This window comes from Schistocerca cancellata, chromosome 9 (genome assembly GCF_023864275.1).
Source record: "Schistocerca cancellata isolate TAMUIC-IGC-003103 chromosome 9, iqSchCanc2.1, whole genome shotgun sequence".
NCBI classification, from domain to species: Eukaryota; Metazoa; Arthropoda; class Insecta; order Orthoptera; family Acrididae; genus Schistocerca; species Schistocerca cancellata.
Window position 1 is genome coordinate 183403880 of NC_064634.1, and position 21444 is coordinate 183425323.

Sequence of the window (21444 nt, forward strand, 5' to 3'; positions counted from 1 at the left end):
AACGAAGATTTTTGGTGAGGTAAGTGATTTGTGAAAGGTACATGTTAATGTTAGTCAGGGCCATTGTTTTGTAGGGATTTCTGAAAGTCAGATTGCGTTGCGCTAAAAAATATTGTGTGTGTCAGTTTAAGCACAGTCGTGTACAACTGTTCTAAGGGGACGTTTCAATTGTTACTGATTTGATGGAGACGACGTAGACAAAAAAGACGTTTTTGGAGTCATCCAGTAATTGAGGACAGATCAGAGAGGGGGGACATTCAATCTGCTACACAACAAACTTAAAGAAAACCCTGAAAAGTTTTTTGAGTACTACAGGATGTCTGTTAATTCATACGAAACTGAAGAAACACTCGACTATATGATTGTGTAAGGGCTGAAGAAAAACTATCAATTACTGTGAGGTAAGTGAAGTTTTATTACTTATTGTATCATTTGTTTACAATGAATAAAAGGACAGGATTGAATCTTCTGATTTTTCCTCGAAGATCATTGTAGGTGCGCTGCTTATGGACTGAGATGATTGCTGGAGACTTTCAGATGTAATTCTGGACGGCTGTGCATGTGTGTAGGACTGAACCAATTGTAAATATTTCAATTGAAAATCCATCTTGTCAGCTGGGCTAAAGTTCTTAATAAGGGGCATTTGCGAAAGTAAGTTCCTTAGTATGTGATTGTTGCACACTCGTTTCCAAAACGCCCAACAGCTTGTTTTCAAACTCGTCGTGTTTTCGTTTCTTCGGAAATGGACTTTCTCCCTTTGTACTGTGCGAGCAGGGGGAGAGGTTTTGGATGTAGTATGTTGTATTTCAGGTGTTGTGTTTGCTTCTTGTTGTGCAGTGTTGTTGTCTGCATCTTGTGCACTTTCTGTTAGATCGACAGCCATATTTCCAGATGTCCTATGGTACAAAGAGAAAATTGTAATTGTCCACAGTCAAATTTTATAATTTGTGGCCAAGCATTGCTCAGTCTGGAACTTAATAATGCATGAACATTATAAATATGGAATTCTCACTCTCTTTCTACACATAAAGATTGGAGAAATGACAACTGTTTGTGATAAATGTAATGTTTCCTGGATTTTGATGAATCTCCACTTTTGCCATCGTGGATTATGACATTTTGGTAGTAACAATCCTTAATGCTCTTCCCCTTTTTTTTGCACAACCCTCCCTAAAAAAAACTTAATATAAATATTGGTTCTACTTTTAACCCATTATCAATGTTTCATTATAGGTATCGCGTAACTGGGACTTCCATCAGATCTCTACACTTCCAGTTTCTACTTGGACGTTCAAGAATTCCAAAGATTATTCGAGACACATGCTCAGAAATCTGGGAAACAATGCAAGACCAATATATGAAACAATTAACTGCTGAAGGTTGATTGAATATTAGTCTAGTGTTTTTACAAATAGCCAGTTTTCCACATTGCGTGGGATGTATTAGAGTGATCAGTACATGGGGATCGAGTAGTGAATACTTTAACTACAAGAAGTATTTTTCAATAGTTTTAATGGCAGTCGCTGATGCAAATTACTGTTTCAGATATATAGATGTTGGGGCCTTTGGACACGAGGGATATTCAAACATCCTGAAGAGTACTAATTTTTGCAAGAAACTGTATTCCAACAATTTACCATTACCACCACCAGCCCCCTTACAAAACGATACATCTGGTCGATTACTGCCATATGTGTTTCTGGCAGATGAAGCCTTTGCTCTGTGTGAAAACCTTCTGAGACCATACCCCGGTAAGTACATGACTAATATTAAAAGAATTTTTAACTACCGTTTATCGAGCGTCAGGCGGTACATGGAATGTGCATTAGGCATTTCAGCCAATAAATGGCGTACATTCCATCATACGACTGACGTCAGTATCGATTTGGTTGACATCATTGTTAAAGCCACTTGTGCACTGCCCAACTTTGTGAGGGAAAACGATGGGTACAACTTTGAAGACATGTTATCGTGTCATTTGGACAGCATTTCGGCCCACGGGACAAGGGGACCGTGAAAGCAACACACACAAGAGATCAGTTTGCTGAATATTTCTGTTCTACCGCAGGTTCTGTACCCTGGCAAAACCGATACGCAAACATTGCTGAGTGAAAAAGACTGCTGGCATAACAAGACACCTCTAATAGTCTACAATAAAGCGCATATATTGTGACTTCTTGTACTTACTGAATTTAACAAATGTAATTCACCAGATGTTTTTCATAAAATTTAGGTATTTTATTGTATTTTTGATATTTTATACTACGCAGATTAAATGTTTTTACTACACTTATCTAAGGCTTCTTTTGTTTCTTTGTCTATATTGTCCCAACCTTCACCGACAACATTAGATGTCACAGCTTCTTTTTTGTCAGTTTTTATAATCCGCATTTTGAATGTCGTATAAGAAAGGTAGAGCTTGAACTTCTAAAATAATACGTTCGCTATCAAGTTCAATTTTTTCCATCTCACACATCGAAATAGCTGTAATGAAACATTTGACTACACACACTACTTTGTGTTGACGCAGTGCAAGATTACTACTGGGTTCACATGGGAACGCAATGTGAGAAGCGTCTTTTGACACAGGGAATGGGCCCCGGCCCATCCGACTACCGTGTGAGCTTAAGGATGCGCCTTCCCGTCGGACGTTGGCAGAAAAAGACGCTGTGTGTGGCCACTAACGGCCTTCTGCAGCCTGCCTATAACTGTGGCGTCTTTTGACACTGAGCGTTCAGCTTCAAAAAACGCAAGTCTAAGTGCGAAAGAATCTTTTGCCTGACCTGTCACTCCCAAGAAAAATAGTTGCATGAGTAAAAAGAACTGCAGTAACATAGCACAAAGGGTAACAAAGAAATACACAATAAGACGAACAGAAATAATACTTTTACTCAAAGACAATGATTACACTGAAGGTAGCGCAATCATTGTGATCCCCTGGCCTTTAGAAATGGCAGCACTTAAAATTATGCATGATCACAACGGACGCAATACATGCTCTGCAACTTGGTCCGATGCTGGCCACACTGTTGGTAAGAAGTTCTTGTAGCAGGCCGTTCCATTCCTCCACCAGCGTGGTTCACAGCTGCTGGATCGTAGTTGGTGCATGTGGACGTCCTGCATTGTATCTCCCCAATGTGTCTCACACGTGTTCGATGGGAGCTAAGTTGGTGGTACAGGGAGACCAGCCCATTCGCCGAAAATCCTCCCGTCCCAAGAGCTCCCCCCCGCCCACCTACACAGTTCGATGCGGTCGCACACTGTTATCGACAAAAATGAAGTCAGGGCCAAAAGCACCCCTAAAAAGACGCACATGGTGAAGGAGTACAGGATCACAATAACGCTGATCGCTGAGCGCCCATTGTTCAAATATTTGGAGATCATCATACGACTGTTGTGTGGGAAGATGGTGATCACGCACTCCATTCTCAGGGAATGATCATCCTCGCAGATCGTATAGAGAAAAAATTAATGTGGTTTTAATAAACTGCAGGAGCATCTCAGGAAAGGTGCCAGAATTATTGCCTATTAAAAGTTATAACGCAGAGAGAGTGTTAGGAACAGAAAGTCGGTTGAAATCGGTAGTGAACAGCAACGAAATCCTAAGTTCTGACTGGAATATTTATCGCAAGGATAGGTTAGTCGCCAGAGGTGGCGGCGTGTTGACTACAGTAAAGAGTTCGATAATGTCTGGTGTGGTTATCACTGATTCAGAATGTGGAGTAATCTGGGTGAGGTTAAGCACCGAAGGTTGGTCAAAAGTGGTATTCCGATACTTTTATAGACCACATGAGTCAGGAGATGTAGTGGTAAAGGGCTTCAGAGAAAACTTGCAGAATATTGTTAATAACTTCCCTGATCATGCAGCTGTAATAAGGGGTGCCTTCAAATGCCTTCAACTTGCAATGTGTAGATTGGAAGAGAAATGCTATCAAAACTGATGCCAGAGATAGCGGTTCGTGTGTATTATTCTGAATGTCTTGTCCGAAAATTACTTCGAGCAGATCATTAGAGAACCAAGTCTAGAAGGGAAACATCTTAGATCTCCTAGCTACAGACAGACCTGAACTTACCGAATCAGTTAACGTAGAGGGAGATAACGGCAGTCGTAAGGCTGTGCTAACAACAATGATATGGGCGTTACAAAGAATGCTAAGAAGTAGGAAAATATTTTCCCTTAGAAAGAGTGACAGGATACAAACTGCAGAGTCCCTGAATAGTCAACAACAAATATTCAGTCCTGAGGACGAAGATATGGTGCAAAAATATAAAAAAATCAGGAACATCGTTCAGTATGTCTTACACAAGTGTGTTCCGAGCAATGTCTTAAGGAATGGAAAAGACCTACTGTGGTTTAACATACGTGTTACAAAACTGCTACGTAAACAAAGAGAGCATCACAGAATCAAGAGAAGTCTAAACCGAGCAGACAAACAAAAGCTTAACGAAGCGGAAACGAGCATAAGGTGACTAATTAGAGAAGCGTTCAATGAATCTGAAAGTAAAATTTTGCTAACTTATGGGATTAAAAACCCTAAGAGGTTTTAGTCTTACATAAAAGCGATTCGAAGTCATCTATTCATTCACCCAGTGACCATACAGGCAGCGAAACAGAAGATAATAAAGAGAAATCAGAAATTTTTTCTCCGTGGAAAACGGTAATGTGATCCCTCCTTCCAATCATCGTACGAATTGTAGATCATTGAGATATACGATCACAGAATAGAAAAGCAACTATGAATGCTTAGCAGTGAAAAGGTATCAGGACCAGATGAAATAGCTTTAAGACTCTATGAAGATTATGCGAAAATACTTGCTGCCATTCTAGCAGCAGTTTATCACAATTCATTTGCTGGAACAAGCACGGGTACCTAGGTATCAGGAAAAAAGCGCAGGCCATAGCCGTTTTCAAGAAGGGTCGTAGGCCAGATGCACATAATTATAGACCAACATCGTTGACTTCAATCTGTTGTAGAATTATGGAACATGTTTTATGCCCAAGAATAACTACTTTTTGGATAACGAAAACACAGGCGAATCAAACAATATTTATAAGGGAATAAATAGTAGCTGTTTACTTCATGCATTGTGTTTTTATGTAGCACATAACGTCATATGCATCAGCATTTTTCTCCTGCAATAGAGCTGATTTTTTTGCATAAATATATTATCGAATGAAAATACCTTCAAAATAATTGAAAAGCCACGAACGCTTCAATCGTTTATTAGACGACCGGTTTCAGCACTCTGAAGGTGCCATCATCAGATCTGAAACGTGGATTAACATTTATAAAACCATGATGTCCACATGGTTTTATAAATGTTAATCCACGTTTCAGATCTGGTGATGGCACCTTCAGAGTGCTGAAACCGGTCATCTAATAAACGATTGAAGCGATCGTGGCTTTCCAATTATTTTAAAAACAAAGTGATCGCCCCACGACACACTATGTGTTCACTGGAAAATACCTTCATCAACATACGTTGATGAAAAAATAATACAAGCCCGTTTGCCATGAAAATGATGCAAAATAACAAAATAAAAGTTAAGATGATACAAAAGCACAAAATCCACAACTATAACACGAGCGGCGCGGCGAAAGTAGGTTACTTTCTGATATGGTCAGACAACGAAACAGGCGATCTCTTAGTACTTAGCGCGAAATTTGACCATTTTGCATCACATTTAACTGAAATTATCTCTTTTCAGAAAACTCCGACCGATATCTGGTTTGGAGCAGATGAAAATGTCATGTAATCTTTCGTTCAGATAATACGTCCTTCAAAACTCAATGACAATAAAATGGTAGAAAATTCACTAACGTCGACAGAAAACCCATGTTCGTAAACTGTCCGTATATTGTCTTAATAATTTTTTGCTACAAATAAAACTGAAATAAAAACGTAGTGTAACTCTTACAAAACACACTGATCCCAATTCTACATTTTTATACTGAATAGTTTTCAAATTGAATAAAAAGTAAGATGCTATGTTTTGTGCAGGACATAGTAACTCTGCTTCACTCGTCCATATGTTCCTGCCGAATGATGAGTCCCGAAGTACAGGGGCAAACTATAGTTCTATTTAAAATTAATCTTAACTGTAAAGCCAATCAACAAATTTACGTTTAACGCAATAAAAATATACAAAATCCTCAATCACATTATACATGTAATCTCAGAAATGACTGCGCTGTGCTCCTTCCCTCTTTGTTGTTCATCCTATGGAAAAAAATGAATACTTGGGTTGAATTTTTCTTAGTATTACTATTTTCTTCGCTATTTCCACTTTGACGTTTTATGATTCAGTATTCTGAGATTTCTTATTTTTTCTTTTAGAAAGTTCACCACATTTAATCATTTTTATGATGTTATGTCACTGATGTAGAGGTCTGAGGGAAAAAATGTAAACAAGAAAGTAAAAAAGAAAAAATGAAAAATGTACATACTTTACGACATTAAACATGTAAAACTTCAAATTAACTAACAACTACAGCCTTTCCTATCTGCCTTCTAACCAACCAAACTTTTAATTACTATGCAACTGATTAACTGTGAGTGTAACATCATCTGTTACAATTACTGTTGGACATGTGTATCCACAATGCACTGAGCAAAAGTTTTAAGCATGGTTGCCAGTTCGTCTATGAATACTGCACGAAAACCACAGTTAGTTTTCCATTCAGTATTCGCCAAAATTGGAAAATTCGTAAGTTACCAGTAATCGCTTGATGGTTAAAGTATCCAAGAGTGGCACTTACAGGTTTCATGATCTCACATATGCTCCATCAGTAACAGATAAATTATACATTGTCTAACAGTGATCGTTTCCATAGCGTAGTCTGCAGTTAGACATATTCTGATGCGATTTCGATAAATCACTTCAAGCTACTGCCAGGACTGTTCTGTAAACAGGTCACGACCTAAACGTTCAATGTCCTTTCTGCCACTAACCTACATGACATATCTAATGGCTAAAATAGGGACAAGATGTTAATCTGCAATACTCTTTCTCTCTGTCTGCTCTGCTGCATTCGCCTTATCCAAGGAACATTCTGTCAAAAAGGCACTCACTTAATATTCGGTATCATTTTATACCAAATTTATTTTTGTCATTACATGTTTCATTTTCAATTGTTATTAAAACGATTCTTAAACTACCGATGCTACAAAAATTTTTTTTTTCTGGATGTTATTACCGTCTGCTTTTGCAACTTTTATTATGATATTCATTTCCAAGTAAATGGCAAAGATGAGAAAACGATAAACTTGAAAAACTATACTTGTAAAAGCTTAATATATCCAGTACACAATTTCTGATTCATTGTAAAAAAGAATGAACCAATAACTAATTTTAATTACCTTACAGTACTAATAAAGAATTTTCATATTCAAAATATGTTTTGTTTTACAGGAAAATCCATGCACGACACGTTTTATAAGAGCTAATGAAAGAACATTCACTCAAGTAAAGCAGGTTTCGTATGAATGTCACAGGTAATGTATGGAATATATCAGGAATTTTTCTAGAAGTTGTGGAGTGGGGAGGGATGAGAGGAGTCAGGTGTATTTCTCATACTAAAGGAAGAAAAAGTCTGAATTAAAATATAATTCAAAATCTCGTTTTTCAGTAATTAATGAAAGACCTAGTTATCAAGCCAGAAAATTATGACAAATTTTCATAATGTTCTCCATTTGCTTCTGCATTTGCATGAACTCCCAAGGCGTTTGTGAGTGTATGTAAATCCTCATCCTACAATTCAAGGTAGATGCAAGGAACAGTTTAACAGTAACATCTGGGCAGGAATTGCAGCTGGCTGATGGTTAAGTCATAAGTCCTCCTAGCATATATTATGAGGAATGAACTGAAACTTGCCCTCAGGGGCCTAAATACAGTCATGGGGACCCTGGGCAAGTACAACATATAAACTAGGGTCCAATACCCCACGTACAAGACCACCTCTCTTCACCACATTCCCAGTTCGACGAAACATCGCCCACACACTGTCTTTCACAGCCAGTCTCCCACTCCCTTTCCTCTGACATACACAAACATCACATTACACCATTACTCTGGTTGCTCTCCTCTCACTTGTATCCAAATATTAAACTAAGTAACAAAAACTAAAAAACAGCATTTTATTTTCAACACTTTGGTGAAGCAGAACATAACTTTAAAAATTTTTCCCGAATTTACCCATATCTGTAACACCTATTGGTCCCTGCATCATTGCACATAACAAATACTGCACACGACTCAAGGTACATTTTAATTAAATACGAAACCCCAGCTGCACCGCTTCGGTCGTCCCAGGCTAGGTACATCCCTACAACACTAACACACACAAAAACGACGCACCACTAAGGGACTACGCAAATTGGTCACAAATTGATACTGATATAGGTATCGACGGAAATGCAGAACTGTAAACTTTGGCGGCCGATGGATGCATATGTTACGCTGTAGACCAATTTAACCGCACATCCAGCTAGGATGGTAAAGAGGGAACGTGTCGATACCACGGCATAAAGTGGTTGCGTATTTCACCTTGTGCACTCAGCCGCACAGTAACTATGCCTCGCAGGCAGGCGTTTGAGCAATATACATAGATGTCCGCATTTGAGAGAGGATATGTAGAAGCTGGAAGCCTGTTGGAGTTGATGGCGAATCGCTCGACATATGAATAGGAGCGATGCCACAATTCAACAGTGTTAGCAGGAATGGGCGAACTATGATGGAGCACAGCATCAAGAAGGAAGCGGTCCACACAGAGGGACAACAGAACGAGAGGGCCGAGCAATCGTGAGAGAGGCACTCACAGCCCTGGATTCATCATTATCATTGATCCGACGTGCAGCTGGTGTTGACCGTTAACATGCCGCTCGCAAAAGGGGGCTGAACTCAGCGTTCCTGGTGCTGACTACCACTCATCACTGTATACAAACAAGCCCATCTGCTGTGGTGCCGGGCACATTCGGCGTGGAATCTCACTGGAGTCCCGCTTCGAATGGAGCCCCGACGACCAGTGAAGACATGTCTAGAGACGGCTCGGATAGTGGTGAGATACCAACCTGAGAGTCGCCCACAGACATGGCCCGACAACCAGAAGTGATGGTCTGGGATACCATTTAATTTCATAGTGGGACCTCTTTGGTTGTCAACCGCGACACCCTTACAGCACAGCAGTAGGTAGACAATACTCTATGCCCCATTTTGTTGCCTTCATGGCATGCGATCTAGGCGTTACGTTTAAGCGAATAGTGCCCGCTCTCACACGGCGAGATTTTCAGCAGCATGTCTTCGTGCTTGTCAAATCCTGCGTTGGCCAGCAAGGTCGCCACATATCTCCTCAGTTGAGAACATCTGGAGCATTACGGGCAGAACCCTATAATCAGCTCGGGATTTTAACGATCTAATGTGTCAGTTGGATAGAATTTGGCATGGTATACCTCAGGAGGAGAGCTAACAACTCTGTCAATCAATGCCAAGCCGAATAACCATTTGCGTAAGGGACAGAGGACGACCTTGTTAACTTACTCAATTTGCGAAGCTCTTTTTCTTGAATAAATCGTGTATTTTTTTCCTAAAATTGAAATCATTATTTGTTTGTCTATACATGTACATCACTTCTACCGATTTCCGTCCCATTCGGATAATTACTTCGTAATGCGTCTTTTTTTGTGTCTTAGTGTGTATTATCGCAGGATGGTTGGTTTCCTTAATTGTGCGGCGATTATTTACCGTATAACTCTCAGAGCAAACAGCACATCGCAATGTGGCGCAGTTGTAAACAATACAGAGGTCTCTGCAGCGGCCGACGCATTTATTTAGCGTTGGTTTGAAACGTGGCGAGCCGTGAATAACATTAAAGTGTCTGTCTCGTAAGAGAATCTTAAGGATACCGGGAAATGCAGTCGGGGCATGGAGCAACGACGGTAGTCAGAAGGTAAGGCAAACAAATATCAGAGTTCGGACAATCATTGGCATCCAAAACACAGGCTTCAAATCGACTGTACCTTTCTACGGACGCATAACAATCTCTCAAAGGCATGTATATTTAATGAATATGGAGGTCTTCGATACTATAGTTACGTTCAATGTAGTTGTATTTTGCGAGCCAGCCATCTAGACTGTTTATATAGGTTTGTCTGAGGTAGTTTGCGTTGGAGAAGCATGAATTTATAAATCTAGTAATTACAGAAAATTCAGAAAACTGTAAGTTATACTCGCTCTTACGAAGTTTCCGTGCCAAATGAGCTCTGTATCGGTCGTACAGACTTTGTCTAACAAATACAGTGTGTCATGGTGGTGTCTTGTCAGCCACGTTTTCCATGAATATATTTTAAGAAATAATGCATTTTTATAATAATTTCTGTTACTGAGGAATTTCAAACTAAGCCGCATTTTTGCCAGACCACTAATTTGCCTCTTAATTCTTAGGTGTTTTATGAATTTTATGAACAGGATTTTGGAACTGTTGTTTCTGCAGTAGAAATAATATGTAGGTTGGAACTTAAATAGTGGCAACACTGCTGCAGAGATATTATGCAATGGAATCTACTATTGTCGCTGATAGCACACGTTGTTAACATACCTACCTTCGAGCAAATGGACTAGCCCGTTCCACGTCACCGGCGTGCGCACAATCGAGGGAAACTCGTGAGCTGTCTAACGTAAAGGTGTCACTATGTTTTCGAAACAGGAACAACGGAGTTGGAGTAAGATTGAATGTGCCATGGTCACACAGCACGACATTGTCATCAAGGTCTTCAAGAGGCGTGCGGGGAATCGGCATTGCCGTACAGAACAGTGGCACGTTGGGTAAAAGCCTTTAACGAAGGTCGGCAAAATGTGGCAGACATGCATCGGGCAGGTCGTCCTAGCGCCTCTGAAGAAGTAGTGCATGCTGTTGCCATGTTAGTAGACAGTGATCGACGCCATACGATTCACGAGCTCGCCCGCGACATCGGATTAGAGCATACGATTGTGCTTCGCATCCCGAAGGAACGCCTGGGCATGCGAAGAATTGCATCACGATGGGTTCCGCATGACTTGACGAAAATGCAGAAATGGATGCGTTATGACGCTGCTCAGGCGCACTTGGAGTGCTATGAGCGCGAAGGAGAGGCTTTCTTACGCCGTATCGTAACACTGGATGAGACATGGGCCACATCGTATGAGCCAAAATTGAAACGCCAATCCAACGAATGGCGTCATTGTGGGTCGCCGCGGAAGTCGAAAGTACAGGGCTATTACAAATGATTGAAGCGATTTCATAAATTCACTGTAGCTCCATTCATTGACATATGGTCACGACACACTACAGATACGTAGAAAAACTCATAAAGTTTTGTTCGGCTGAAGCCGCACTTTAGGTTTCTGCCGCCAGAGCGCTCGAGAGCGCAATGAGACAAAATGGCGACAGGAGCCGAGAAAGCGTATGTCGTGCTTGAAATGCACTCACATCAGTCGGTCATAACAGTGCAACGACACTTCAGGACGAAGTTCAACAAACATCCACAAACTGCTAACTCCATTCGGCGATGGTATGCGCAGTTTAAAGCTTCTGGATGCCTCTGTAAGGGGAAATCAACGGGTCGTCCTGCAGTGAGCGAAGAAACGGTTGAACGCTTGCGGGCAAGTTTCACGCGTAGCCCGCGGAAGTCGACGAATAAAGCAAGGAGGGAGCTAAACGTACCACAGCCGACGGTTTGGAAAATCTTACGGAAAAGGCATTTCTTAAACAGGAAATTGGTAAACCGATGGATCGGTCGTGGTGGAGATCATGGTGAGCAATTCATGTCATGGCCTCCACGCTCTCCCGACTTAACCTCATGCGATTTCTTTCTGTGGGGTTATGTGAAAGATTCAGTGTTTAAACCTCCTCTACCAAGAAACGTGCCAGAACTGCGAGCTCGCATCAACGATGCTTTCAAACTCATTGATCGGGACATGCTGCGCCGAGTGTGGGAGGAACTTGATTATCGGCTTAGTGTCTGCCGAATCACTAAAGGGGCACATATCGAACATTTGTGAATGCCTAAAAAACTTTTTGAGTTTTTGCATGTGTGTGCAAAACATTGTGAAAATATCTCAAATAATAAAGTTATTGTAGAGCTGTGAAATCGCTTCAATCATTTGTAATAACCCTGTACGTGTATGGTGTAAGTTATGGTGATTCTCGTGTACGACAGTGACGGTGTTATCCTAAAGGATTGTGTTCCTCCACGGCAGACCATCAGTGCACAGTATTACTGATCGTTTTTGGAGCATCACCTGCGACCAGCTTTGCGAAAGAAGCGGCGACACTTTCTGCGCAACCCACCCATCATTTTGTGCAAGTACTGTACCATCCACCATACTCCCCGGACTTCAAGTCCTTGTGACTTCTATTTGATTCCTAACTGTTCCAGAGATTCGACAGGCAGTAGACCGCTCCATTCGCACCATCAACAGAACAGGCTCTGCTAACGGTATACTACGCCTTCCACATCGCTGGCAACGGGTTCTACACAACGCTGGTGACTACTTTGAAGGACAGTAACAGGTGCACACATGTAACGCTTTTGTATCGGTTGTGAATAAATAGTTGCCACTATTTAAGTACCAACCCTCGTATACTGTTGAGATGCCGAAACAATCAATAGCTTTTTCTCTTCGTATAATTGCTAGTTTTATAAAGGTTGAAATCAATTTTGTAAAAAATTTTACGCAATTCCAATTATTAATGTCTTAGGGCATAATTTTCTGCATTAACTCATCACTGTGAAATCACTGATTGTTCAAAAGAGAGCGAAGGGAACAGTATGTGGTGTTCGTCTACAATCGTACCTACAACACTAGAAGGAGAAAGGATCTTTATTACTCCTCCTTAAAGAAGTCAATGGCTCAGAAAAAGAGTTGAATGTGCAGCTAAAAAAATCATTTGCCAAATGATATGTCAGACAGGTTCTAAAGCACATTTTAAATATACATAGTCTAAATTCACTTCTCTGGAACAATTCCTTCTATTCTGTAGACAATCATGTATCAAAATCTGGTAACAGGTGTATTAAAAGAAGCAGAATTTAAATGTATCACCACATACGCAGTACTAAAGAGTGATATGGTAATTCACTTTACATATCAGTTAGTGTGTCGACTAGTAGCCGATAAATGGTCACCACATAGCCATACTCACAAACATGACTCACTCCATATCATCCATATTTGATCCCGATATCATGAAACTGACACATTTCAGTCACATTTCTCTAGAAGCAATGTGTGATATCTACCATAGCAGATGGATGTGTAGGGATGGACTAATTACATTGCCTGCATATTCCTCCCATCTCTAACCATAGGATAATTATAGGCGATGCCATCTTAAACTGTTGGTTTATGCAGCAGACGCCCACAACACAGAGGCGCTGCCTCATTAACGTGTCATGGAAATCTATGAAAGCATCGATGACACCCAGCGGTGTTTGAGCGGGTGCGAACGCTTGCGTGTGTGAAAGGATGAAGAGTACGTTTTAAACGTTTATTAGGAATTAGTATATTTACATTTATTGTTACATGGATATGTACAACCGAGAAACTCTGAATGAAATTTTCTCTCTGCAGCGGAATGTGCGCTGATAAGAAACTTCCTGGCAGATTAAAACTTTGTGCCAGACAATGACGGTGGAGCACTTGGCCGCGAAAGCCAAATGACCCGAGTTTGAGTCTCGGTCCGGCACACAATTTTAATCTGCCAGGAAGTTTCAACCGAGAAACTTGTTTAGCTGATGAGTTTCATTTCTTCTTCTTCGAAATACGTACTTTCATATCTTATCTGAAGTTTCGCTTCCGTTCGTATGTCCATGCTCTTATGATTCCAATTCTCGGTTTGTCTCCAAATTGATGTCTACATCTAAATCTACATGACTATGCTGCGATTCACACTTAAATACCTGGCAGAGATTTCATCGAACCACTTTCACACTATTCCTCTACCGTTCCACTTTCGAACAGCGCCTGGGATAACGAACCCATCAGCAATCCCGTGCGAACTGATTTTCCTTGTTGTATTACAATGATCTCCCTATGTAAGTGGGTGTCAATAAAATATTGATGATTCGCGCCAAGTGTTATGAATACAGGTCTGTCCTGTCCCATCTCATCTGTGATGCTAATTTCCTGGAGAACTCTTTCAGATTCAAGCAGCCAACTGTTCGTAACATTCCTTGAGATGAATTTCCTGTAGTTATCTGAATTTATTATTTGAGGTATTCTGCCAAAATTAGTTACCACAGGATGTCCATTAAGTTTCGTCTCTTTTACAGCGTTTTCTATATGCGATTATAATTAAAGGTTTTAAAGCATAAGTTTGTATGGACGTTTTTTTATTGTCAGCTTGACAATTCATTCTGAAAAATTTGACCTTTTTACTGACCTTTATTTCGTATATACAGGTGTTAATTTTTCCATTTGGCTGTGTTAGTGGTAGAGGGTGACCAAATGCCCTTCCTGTTGGCACCCCCCCCCCCCCCCCCCTTCACCCTTCCTGCCTGGGTCTAGCGTTCTCCGCGTGAAATTGGGCGAACGTTTTCTAAATATTTGCGAATCGTTCAACCGAGAGGCGGGACGTTTGGTACCACCTCGGTATTCACCTAGTCGCGTGTGGAAAACTGCCTAAAAACCTCATCCAGGCTCGCTGACACGGGCACTCGTCGTTAAACCACCCGGTAGATTCGAATCGGGACCGGCGCACTTCCTCGAACCCCGGAAGCGGCGTGCTGTGGTGCGCGGCTATCCGGGCGTAATTTTTCCTGAAAATTTGACCGTAAAAATTGAATCATCTCTTTAGGAAAGTGTCAGAAATATTTCTCAATATTCTGTTGTAACTCCTGAGATTTCCTGTGCTTCCAAATTCCACATATGCAGATTGGTCAAACAATTATTTGAGAATATTTCTTTCTAGGTTTTTTATATTTTTAATTAGAGATCTGCGTCTAATTATCCAAGTTTACGAAGTGTATTATGCTTGCGGTCTCATTACTTTGTTGTTCTGTCTTAGTTATATGTTCTGGGATATTATTATTTTTTCCGTGTTGTATCTTGTCGAAGGGGTAGGCTTTTATTACACTTAGAGATTCTCTCTCTGTTTGCTTCACTATTTAAGCTATAAGGCTGGGTGATTTCCTGTAGTTATCTGAATTTATTATTTGAGGTATTCTGCCAAAATTAGTTACCACAGGATGTCCATTAAGTTTCGTCTCTTTTACAGCGTTTTCTATATGCGATTATAATTAAAGGTTTTAAAGCATAAGTTTGTATGGACGTTTTTTTATTGTTTTGGCTTTAGCAATCCGTTTCTAAAGTATGTAAAAGTAATTCTTTTTAAAGTACGTTAAGTTCAAATTTATGTCAAATCCTAAGATCTACGGTCTCCTGGAGGCGTAAATAATTTACTCTTTCAAGTCAATGCAATCGAACGATACGGCTATATACGCCACATGTTTTGATACTAACAAACTGAGTGATCATGCGTGTCGCGCGTGGCCGTCTAAGCCGGCCCGTTAGCTCAGCCCGTTGGAAAAAAAATAAATAAATAAAAAACTGAGTGGAGTATTCAATGATGAACTAGGAGTGTCGTGTGACGTTCGCCCAGATCAAATGAAGAGGACAATGACAAACAAAATGAAGGGGAAAAAACCAGTAAAACATTTGTCTGTCAACCGTGAGTTCGCGAGATCGAACCTCGTCGGACGACAGATTTTCCAGTCTTCGTTTTAACCTATCCTTCACCTCTCACTGATGTGAGAAATCGCCAGAAGCAACATGTGGGTTCGATTTCACAGTAAATTATGGGTCCACTTTCCCAGGTCGGATAACTCGGGAAGGTTGGGGACACGCAAGTCGCCGAAGTGGCATCCAATAGGAAGACTTGCACCTGGCCACTTAACCACACGAAATAATAATAATAATAACAATAACAATTATTATTATTATTATTATTGTTACTATTATTATCTGTCATAATGTTAAACACGCGGGCCGGTCGAAGTGGCCGTGCGGTTAAAGGCGCTGCAGTCTGGAACCGCAAGACCGCTACGGTCGCAGGTTCGAATCCTGCCTCGGGCATGGATGTTTGTGATGTCCTTAGGTTAGTTAGGTTTAACTAGTTCTAAGTTCTAGGGGACTAATGACCTCAGCAGTTGCGTCCCATAGTGCTCAGAGCCATTTGAACCATTTTTTTGTTAAACACGCGAACATCGAAAATTGAAGTACCAATTTTTAATATTAATTATACAAGGAGGCTAATGAAACTTACATAATTCGAAAGGTTCATAGCCATAGGTGTGAACAAAGAAATGGTGTGTACGTACCGCTGAGAGAGGTCAAAGGAAGTAGACATCAGAAAACGCATATGATGAAAGTTTCCCTTTTCTCTCGCACTGCTACCAACTTCTAACCCGCGTACCGATCTTGTGCTATTGTAGAAATGAGCTGTGAAAGTAACAGCGTTTCGTAAAGTCTCATTCTAGGGGCTTTCATGTTTAAATGTTGCGGATGGCTTATTTGCAATAACGCATCTCCAATGCACAACTGATGCACAATGCTGTTGTCAGCAGTGGTAAACAAAACATCATAGTAACGAAGCCTTCCGAGCCAACACAGATTGTTCGAGTACCTAACATTGTTCATTGGGTCCGCCCCCGGTAACTGAGTCGTCAGCGCGACAGACTGTCAATCCTAAGGGCCCGGGTTAGATTTTAAGAAATTGATGAAATTTGTCTGGAAAGAATAAACACGCACTGTATCATGCTGAAGGCAGTCGTATTTCATTAGTGCTTGAGTCTCTGTAGTAAGCTACAAATGGTTGAATTGCAGCCTGTGAATTATTCCAGTGGAATCCTTGTACCGCATCCTGAATGGTGAAGGAGTAATTTTCTGCAGTCACAAAGAACAAGAAACTCATTTACTTTGAGACCTTTAGTGATTTTACAGAAACGTGACTGCTGCTGGGAGATAAATGAGTGCTGTAGGAGCTGTTGTAACCTCGATGCAAACACCTCAATGAAATCATCTGTTAACTTTGTTATAGCCTCTAGAACTACCCCGCCTGTAGTTAACCAACACTTATATGCACTTTCATCAATGCAGTGCTCACCAAACAGACCATACAAATAATCAGGTAGTCTTGTCACGTCTGGACAATAGGGACATGAACCTAAGAAACATGCTGGTAGTGCAGGAGTACATGTAACAAATGCTACACAGTGCTTGTATGATGGTAATGTGTATTCTTCACTCTTTGTTAGTGCTTTAAGTTTACAACCTTCAATCATTAACTTGAAATTCACACAAACAGCATGGGTTGCACTGACATTGGCACGAACACAATGCTTTGGCCGCAACTCACAAAATTTGGAGAAACCAATATTTATAACTAGGTATTTATGTTTGAAATACGCATACAGTTCCTTAAGGTTGTGCAACACTAGCTGCTTTTGTTTATGTACCGTTAATTCCATTTTCCTTCACAGACACAAAGTATTTTCTTCCTGGCGTCATACGGCTCACGTCATGATCACAGTAAAAATCACGCCACACTGAACAAAAAAAAAAAAAAATGGCTCTGAGCACTATGGGACTCAACATCTTAGGTCATAAGTCCCCTAAAACTTAGAACTACTTAAACCTAACTAACCTAAGGACATCACACACACCCATACCCGAGGCAGGATTCGAACCTGCGACCGTAGCAGCCTCGCGGTTCCGGACTGCAGCGCCAGAACCGCACGGCCACCGCGGCCGGCCCACACTGAACAGTTTTCTCACATAATGTCTTACCTGGCTTTGGATTTGGTGTCACTAATATACCATGTTCTGCTACTGTTTTGCTCTCAGTACCATGTAATCTGAAGCAGACAATTCTTTCATAGTTTTCCTTATACTCCAACTGTTTGGATTGGTTCAAATGGCTCTGAGCACTATGGGACTCAACTGTTGTGGTCATAAGTCTCCTAGAACTTAGAACTACTTAAACTTAACTAACCGAAAGACATCACACACATCCATGCCCGAGGCAGCATTCGAACCTGCGACCGTAGCGGTCGCGCGGTTCCAGACTGTAGCGCCCAGAACCGCTCGGCCACTCTGGCCGGCAACTGTTTGGAAGTACAGTTAGAGTTTGTATTTTGTCGCACATACGGTCTGAATTGTGAAACTTATCTTTCAGCTGGGTAATAACTTCACTTTCTCCATTTTCACTCTCTTCTTTTCCCTGTTGTGCCAGAGGCTATTTTTTCAATTTTTGCTTTGGGTACTTTTTCTCACTCTGAAGCGTCTTTTTCTTCACAGGAGATTCACCTAAATACTGAAGGCTACTATTTAAGGCATCGAGTGCCAGATCTGATGCTACTTCATCTTCACTTAAATCTTCTCTGGAAGTACCTGGCACAAATGAGGCAACATCTGCAGCGATTGTTGGGTTTTGCGATATTGTTTTTCTACATCTACTGCAAATTTTTCCACCTAACAATACATTAGGATATTTGTTTATCATCCACTCCTGAACATTCCTTAAATTCTTTTGCACTCTTGCATGACCTTCCTCCCTAAACGGATTGCAACAATAAAATTTTGACTTGAAATGCATTTTTACCAAATATTACATTATGACGCATTTACACTGCACTTTGTTAAACAAGCCACAGCTGTAAAACACATAAAACAAAATTTGCATAATATATAGAGATCAGTGGACTAATGGTGACTAGTTGAAATAAGAGTCTGTCTGATTCGCTGTTCACTAAAACAGGCTAATGTTGGTTGGTTGAAATAAAAGTGTCTCTCATTGGATGTTCACAGCTAGAAATATTAAACAACTGGTCTGAATAAAAGTAACTGCTATTGGCTGGTGTTATAGAAAAAAACTGGATACATAGCTGCTTACTGCATGTTGATGGTGTACTTAAATTGACAAAATAATTTTTTGTGCATGATGCCTTTGGTGTGTCATCTTGATATTTACCATATTTATAGTACCATACTGGAGCAATTAAATATATTTTTCAAAAAAATTAAAGACGGGGTGTTTTGAGATATTCAAGGTCAGTTTCATTGCTGTAACTGAATTAGAACCAGAATTACAGTCATTTATGACGTGACAGGCGCATGTAAATTTAGCAAATATTCCAAACTTTCCAGACCTGTAACTTTCTTCACAGTTGTAATACACATCTGCAAATTGGTATTTTTCCATCTCTTATCTGTGCCATTGAATGCACCAAATTTGAAATAAATCTGAGATGGTCAGGTTGAAAATGTTACTTTACTGATTTGAATTGACGTGGAATGACTCATACACAGGTGGTGTAATGTCGGCCACAGGCGATACTAGTAAACATAATTAAGTTTCATAAAAGCGTTGGCGGATACAGCAAGGAAAATCTGTGAACCACAGCTGCTTGAGGCAGAATTAAAACATCTCAACAATACATTGCTTAAGAATGGTTATTCCTTCGCCGAGGTGGTTCAAATGGCTCTGAGCACTATGGGACTTAACATCTGAGGTCATCAGTCCCCTAGAACTTAGAACTACTTAAACCTAACTAACCTAAGGACATCACACACATCCTGCCCAAGGCAGGATTCGAACCTGCGACCGTAGCGGTCGCGCCGTTCCAGACTGAAGCGCCTAGAACCGCTCGGCCACTGCGACCTGCTCGCCGAGGTGAAAAGAGCGTTAAGACCACCGTGTAGAAATCATAGTGATGCTCAAGCGCCGGTGAACTCGAAAGTTTTCCTGCCATTCATTAAGGACGTGACTGAGCGCGTAGAAAAAATCTTGAAAAAGCTGAACATCGCGGTAATTTACACACCCACACGGAAGATACGTGATCATTTAAAATTGACCAAGGATTCTCGCCATCGCTGGAAAAAGCTGGAATTTATAGGATTCCGTGTAGTTGTGGGGCGATGTACTGAGTACTACAGAAAGAACTGCCAAAAAACGACTAGAAGAGCATAAGGGCAATTGCAGGAGAGGGGAGACTGAAAGATCAGCTGTTGCGGAACATGCTTCACAGCCAGGAGACCACCACATTCATTTTGATAGGACTCAAGTACTGGCAGCCACAAGAGGATACCACGAAAGGCTATACAGAGAGGCCACGAGACTATGAAACATTTTTCATGATTTTAAACATGGCTGCGGCAGCAACTGTTAAAGTTCTTCACAATAAAGGCTGTCATCCTTTATTGTGAACTATGAAACATCCCAGGAATTTCAATAGGAAGGAGGAGGGCGTGAAACTGAATGAAATTTGGATTTCGCTGCTGAAGAAGATGTGTATCAATCTTCCACCATGGGATGATAGTAACAGCTGACGGCGGCAGTCGACAAGGGCCAATTGCGATCGCGTATTTGAAACATGTGACGTCACGCCACTGCGCGGGACGTTCCCGGAAGCGAAATTTTGCTGTAGTCAGTAGCGAGCCAGGGTGTGAACTGGACATTCGACAAAGCTACGATCCTTCTTGACAAGTCCTCCGCAGTTGGGGACGAAACGTCGGGTTTTAAAGTGGAAATCCCTTCGACCACGGCATAATAGCCCGGAATATTTTATTAATTGTGATAATTCCGGCCGTGAAAGTTTACACTTTACATGATTAAGTTTGTGCAGAACCCCCAGGGCACTTGTTCTTCTCATACTTGTCCGGTTTCTTTTATTTTATCAAAAGGCAGATTCAGTTTTACTAAAAAGTATTCATTAACAACATCGGATACGACCCCTACGCCATTATCAACTTATAAGATATACATACATATTATAACAACAGTTGCAGCAGCCCTGTGCCCAAAAGCAGTGTGCACAAAATAATAAAAATAATTCTACTACAGCCTGTATAATTATAAAAATTAGATCGAGTACTAGGGAAAATGTACTTACTTGCAGTAATTGATTCCTGTGGCCTCATATGATTCGCAGGTTAATGGGACAGGCTGCTGCCTCTCCTTTTCCAAGTAAGCGCCTCGGACGAGTTTTGCTGCGAAACATGCTCCAAGCTCTTCCAGTATTTTAAGTTCTTGTGAGAGCATGTCAGAGGCGCCCTTTAAATTCCAACAAGAAGAAGATTTAAGTGAAAATTGTGGAGAGAAAAAGGTCGGACATGTTACTAGAGTAAATCAGAGCGTAAGTTTCCCTAGTGCTGTTAATAGAAACAGCTGCCTAAAATGATTTATTCGAACGTTATACAGCAGTCGTTGGGCAGTTTATCGATACAGTCGCAGCACGTAATGAGATTATTTATTACCGTGGAATAAAATTTGGTGCCTTAGAAATCTGCTGCCTTTGATTTTAATTATTGTGTGACAGCTGTCTGTACCTTTTGGCTACTGTTAAAATGTTGACCAGATAGTAATTTCTTCAGACGTAAGAGTAGATGGAAAATGGCTGGAGCAATAT

At 40.8% G+C, this 21444-nt stretch overlaps 1 protein-coding gene across 1 annotated transcript in view; it reads right to left on the bottom strand.

Annotated features, from left to right (window-relative positions):
- LOC126100865 (hydroxyproline dehydrogenase-like) overlaps nt 1-21444 on the bottom strand; it is a 163707-nt gene that overhangs the window by 21054 nt on the left and 121209 nt on the right. The window contains exon 7 of the mRNA XM_049911532.1: nt 20929-21089. Within this exon, the coding sequence (XP_049767489.1) occupies nt 20929-21089 (161 nt within the window). The remainder of the gene's footprint in view (nt 1-20928; nt 21090-21444) is intronic.